The sequence below is a fragment of the Guillardia theta genome, assembly GCF_000315625.1.
Source record: "Guillardia theta CCMP2712 unplaced genomic scaffold GUITHscaffold_366, whole genome shotgun sequence".
Taxonomy (NCBI): domain Eukaryota; class Cryptophyceae; order Pyrenomonadales; family Geminigeraceae; genus Guillardia; species Guillardia theta.
Window position 1 is genome coordinate 1 of NW_005434314.1, and position 4,735 is coordinate 4,735.

The 4,735-nt window shown below is 59.4% G+C and overlaps 2 protein-coding genes across 2 annotated transcripts; one reads left to right on the plus strand and one right to left on the minus strand.

The window, feature by feature from the left end:
* Window positions 1–232: 232 nt before the first annotated feature.
* Window positions 233–1,139, plus strand: GUITHDRAFT_122559 (hypothetical protein; the record flags this gene model as incomplete). Its single annotated transcript, XM_005818158.1, has 5 exons — window positions 233–296; window positions 553–600; window positions 643–683; window positions 808–861; window positions 1,122–1,139. Coding segments are annotated over 5 exons (225 nt in total), but the record flags the coding sequence as incomplete, so codon positions are not given.
* A 117-nt stretch (window positions 1,140–1,256) lies between these two features.
* GUITHDRAFT_122560 (hypothetical protein) lies at window positions 1,257–4,627 on the minus strand (the record flags this gene model as incomplete). Its single annotated transcript, XM_005818159.1, has 24 exons — window positions 1,257–1,358; window positions 1,432–1,488; window positions 1,536–1,574; window positions 1,826–1,857; window positions 2,040–2,115; window positions 2,303–2,367; window positions 2,415–2,433; window positions 2,484–2,519; window positions 2,572–2,615; window positions 2,664–2,694; window positions 2,775–2,836; window positions 2,877–2,917; window positions 3,064–3,219; window positions 3,283–3,366; window positions 3,415–3,455; window positions 3,527–3,574; window positions 3,631–3,721; window positions 3,784–3,849; window positions 3,902–3,946; window positions 4,095–4,120; window positions 4,176–4,247; window positions 4,296–4,335; window positions 4,390–4,432; window positions 4,597–4,627. 24 exons carry the CDS (start codon window positions 4,625–4,627, stop codon window positions 1,257–1,259), a joined length of 1,347 nt encoding a protein of 448 aa, XP_005818216.1.
* Window positions 4,628–4,735: the final 108 nt, after the last annotated feature.

A 4,735-nucleotide genomic window follows, 5' to 3' on the forward strand; every position in this document is an offset into this window, starting at 1 on the left:
CCTGCCGCTGCTTCTGCACCTCCTCCTCCATCCACCACCACCACCTCCTCTATCCTGCTGCTGCTCCATCCTGCCGCTGCTTCCGCTGCTGCTGCTGCGCCCCGCCGCCGCCGCTGCTGCTGCTGCTCCTCCTCCTCCTCCTCTGTCCTGCTGCTGTTGCTGCTGGTGGCTGTGGTGGTGCTACCTCCCTGGACTTCCTCCTTCTTGGCTTCCTAACTAGCTGTGGGTTCAGGCTCCGGCTGCTCCTGTCGCCAAGGCAGTCACTTCTCCTGCAAGTTCGCAACCTGCTCAGCCGGGTACTGCTGCCTCTCCCCGCCTTCCTCCACGCCTTCCTTCCACACCTCCTGCTCCTGCTCCTCCGCATCCTTTTCACTTGCACCTTCTCCTTCTCCCTCCACACCTCCTGCTCTGCTCCAGCTCCAGCCTCAACCCCTGTCTGCTTCGTCCTCGTCCTCGTCCTTATTCTGCCTCATTCGGGTCCTCATCCCCCTCTATCCCCCTTTTGCTCCTCCGCTCTCTTGTTCTCGTTCCTATCCCTCACTCATCTTGCAGCCATGGAGCAACCTGCCGCAGCAGCCAAGGAGGCTCCTGCTGCAGCAGGTGAGACTGGAGGAAGAAGTTTGTGCCTTGACACCGCGACAGACGAGCAGGTTCCCGAGCTGAAGCCCAAGCCCGAGAGAACGGTGAGAGGGAGGAAGCGAAGAGGGTGGAGAGGTGTGGAGAGGGAGGGAGGGAGAGGAAGCAAGGGGAGAGGAGGGAAGAAGACGTATGGAGCAAAGTTGCGACATGACTGTAACTCGTTTGTAGTTGGACCAGATCAAGGAGCAACTTCGATCCAAGTCCCCCTACTCCCAGCGCAAGGTGAAGGCTCCTCCTCCTCCCTCCCTCCTCCCCTCCTTCCTTTCCACTTCTCTTTCCTGCTACTAACCTCCCCTCGCCCTCTTCCGCTCTTTCCTTCCTTCTCCTGCCTTTCCTCTACCTCCTGCCTTCTCCCTCTCTTCCCTCCCTCCCTTTGTCTTCATCCTCTCTCTTCCCCGTGCCCCTCTTCCTCCTCTGTCCTCTTCTTCTCCCTCGTCCTCCTCTGCCCCCCCATCTCCCCTCTTCCTGATTCGCTTCTGCAGTCGCCATGGGACACGTGATCTCGCTTCCTTCACTCCACACGATCCAGCTGGCCTCGAGCTAGCGACGACAAGTTTGTGCCTGATGAAATTTTGAAAAGTGTTCATTTGGTTGTCTCTACTTCCAAGCTCTCCTTCTCAGCTGAACTTCCTGCCGTCGTAAGGAGCGTTGATGCTGTCCGCGTCCTTCCAACGGTTCTCCCACCTGATTCTCTCAGCCGTCTTGTGAAGGTCGGAGAGCTGCCCAGCTTGTCAGTCACGAGCCTTTCCCAGCTCCTCTCCCAGCTGCAGCGCCCTCGTTCCTCCAGCTCACCTTCTCCTCTCCCTGCTGGAGCACTTGGCTCTTAAGCGCCTGCAGCTCCGCCTTCGCCTGCAGCTCCGTCAGCTGAGATCCAGCTCAAGGCAGAGAAGTCGAACATGCTCTGGCGCATGTCGGACAGCGTCCTTGAGCATTTTCTGCACAGCATGTCAGATGTTTACCACCGTCTCCTCTCCCCTCCTCCCCTCCCCTCCCCTTCCCTCCCCTCTTCTCCCTCTTCCCTTCCACTGCCTTCTCTCCCCTCTCCTCTTCTCCCTTCCTCTCCCCTCCTTTCCAATCATCTCCTCTCCCTCCCCCTCCCATGCTCTGCTCTGCTCTGCTCTTTCCTTCCCATCCTCCCTCCATACCCCCTCTCCCCCCCTCTTTTCCTGGCCTTCCTCCTCCTCACCTCTCCGTTCAGTGTGTCGCCTAGCATCCGAACTGTTGCAGCCCATCAGTAACTTTCCTGACCGTCTTCTCCCTTCCCCCCCATTCCTCCTTCTCTCTTCCCCCCCACTCTCCCTTCCGCTGCTTCTGCCTTTGCTGGTGCTGGTGCTGGTGCTGCTGGTCCTCTTCCTCCTCCTCCCCTCGGTCAACTTCGTCTCCCACACCCTCTAACTCACCCAGCATCACCCCGTAGTTGGCAAGCGTCCTCCAATCGTGAGGATCAATCCGCAGGGCCTTCCTCAGTACCCGCTCCTGTCACAGCAGCAGCAGCATCAGCATGCCTCGGCCCTCCTCCTGTCTCTCCTCTCACTTCCCCCTCCTCCGTTTCTGCCGCGTATCTCGTTCCTCCTTCCAACTCCTCGCTCTCCCCCTTCCTCTCCTTTTTCTCACCCTATCCTTTCCTCTCTCCTCTCACTCTATCTCTCTCCTCCCAACTTACCGATCCCTCCCTGTCATCAAGCTGGCAGAGCACTTTCCCGTACCCGCACAGAGCTGGCACGTAGTCTACACCACCAAGTGGGTCAGAGCACACCAGCTGGAGGCTAGCTGACCAGGTGCCAAGCTGAGAGCCTGTAGAGGTGACGAGTCAGAGGCTCTAGATGCAGCCAAGGTAGCGGGACCCGCTCGAAGATCTTTGCGGACTTTTGGAAGCGACTCTGAGCTCGGCATCAGCTGACGTGGGAAGCTGCTGGGGGAAGGGGAAAGCACCTTGACTACTTCGTCCATCATCCCGTGCATGCTGACTTTCCCATCTGGTAAAACCGCAAAGTGAGCCCTCTCCTAGTCCAGCTAGAGCTCACCCTTGTCAAATATCTTGGCCGCCTCTTGGTACTGCAGCAACTTCTCATTCCCCTCCTCCTCCTCCTCATCCTCCTCCTCCTCCTCTTTCTCCTTTTCTCCGCATTAATCACCTCGTTCTGCACGGTAGCATTGGGCAGCCCAGCAGGAGGGATGGCGAGGATGTTCGCCCGTCCTGCTCAGCTCTGAGGGGAGCCCGGAACTTCACAGCTCACCTAGCATGGCCTCCAGGTGGTTGGGAACGAGCTTCAATGCCCTGCTGGCCCTCTATCAGCCCCTCCCCCTCCCCCCGCAAACTTCCTCTGATAGATCATCTCTGCGTCCATGAACTGGCCCTTCGAGCTGCGAAGGGGAGGCGGAGCCAGTCAGCTGAGCTGATCACGTCACACAGCACAGCTGGACCTGAGAAGGCTTGCCTTGTGGCACAGGGAAGCCACGTGGTCGGGCTGGATTTTGATCGCCTTGTCCAGCATCAGCCCAGCTACTTCGCGGCTGTTGTCGCTCTCCCTCAGCACCCCCCCGAGGCACGCGAGCGTGTCTGCATCATTAGGGCTCGACCTGTAGGTCCAGATGAGTAGTCAAGTTCAGCTGGTGTCCACCTGGTGGCCTCTCGCCGCTCACCGTAGCGCCCTCTTCAGCAGATCCTTGGCATCTTCCACGTCCCGTCGATCTCGAGCTTGCGCGATCTTCAGCTCTGCGAACCCTCTGCCGCCTACTCTGAGCTGGGAAGCTAGGAGCTGAGAACCGCCTCACCGGAGTGACGGCACGTGGCTGGGGGCCAGCTGAAGGGCTCGCTGGGACAGAAAGTGTCAAACCGTCGTCCTGAGCGGCAGGAAAGGGGGAACGTGAGAGCAGATCCTCTCACCTCGAAGAGCTCGCTGGCCTCCTCCATGTCGTGCAGCTCGTCCTTCAGCTGGGAAAAGGCGCTATCACCCCTCAAGTCCCCACTCATGACCCCTCCCCACTCACCAGACACGCGAAGTCGCACAAGGTGGGAACGTGGTCGGGCTGGACCCTCTCCGCCTTCTCGTAGAGCGACCTGGCCTCGTCGTACTCTTGTCTGCCCGCCTCGTCAGGCACGTCGCCCAGCTGTTTCCTAGCTGTTCTCCAGCTGCATCTCACCTCTGGCATGCGAGGAAAGCGGCCAGGTTGGTGAGGCTCTCAGCGTCTGCGGGGTGACACTTCAAGCTGAAGGCAGACAGGTGAGGGGGGTGAGGGGGCGGCGGGCAAGGAACTCCACCTCCTCCTCAGCAGAGCCTCCGCCTGGTCCTTTTCCCCCTCACTCCTGGAAGAACCTCAAGTCAGGATCTCTGCTGGGGCCCAGCAGGGGCAAGAGACGTCGCTCTAGTTCCCAGCACCATCCCATAGCCCAGCAAGGCCCTCCTGTCTCGCTCGCTCAGTCGCTTCACCTTGCAGCGCGAGGGTCAGTTCACCTGTTGGTGGGGTCGATCGCCAGGGCCTGGAGGGGTGAGCAGCAGGAGATCAGCTCGGCCCTTCTCCTCCTCCCGTACAACCTTCGCGAACATGCCGATCGATCTTTGCGGGTTGTTGGCGGCAAGCAGCGATCCATACTCCCCCAGCACGAGCTTGACCGCATGTGAGCGTTGGCAGTCTCGTCAGTCACACCCCCTGACCGTGTTTGACGGGTCGATTACAAGGGCTCGCCTGAAGAGCCTGCAGTCCTAGTGAGCCGAGATGTCTTCTCCCAGGTGATGCCGAGCTGTGTACCTCTCGGTGGAGCTGTAGTCTCCCCTCTCGTACAGGAAGCATCCTGCTCGGCGAGGGTGAGAGAGCAGAGGACGTCAAAGCGTGCGGTGGCTTCGACGCCTCCTAACATGAAAATGTTCTTGCAGCATGCTGATCTGATCCTTCATTGTGATCTTGTGTTTTGACCTTCCTCCCCTCTCCCTGCCACTTGTTCTTTCCTGCTCTGACCTGTCCTCTTCTTTCCCTTCGTTCTCTCCATTCATATCCACATCATTTCCTTTCGCTACTCCTCTGCACCTCCCATCTTCCCCTCACTTTCTCATTCGCCTCCCTCCCACTCCCTCCCTCCCTCCCTCCCTCCCTCCCT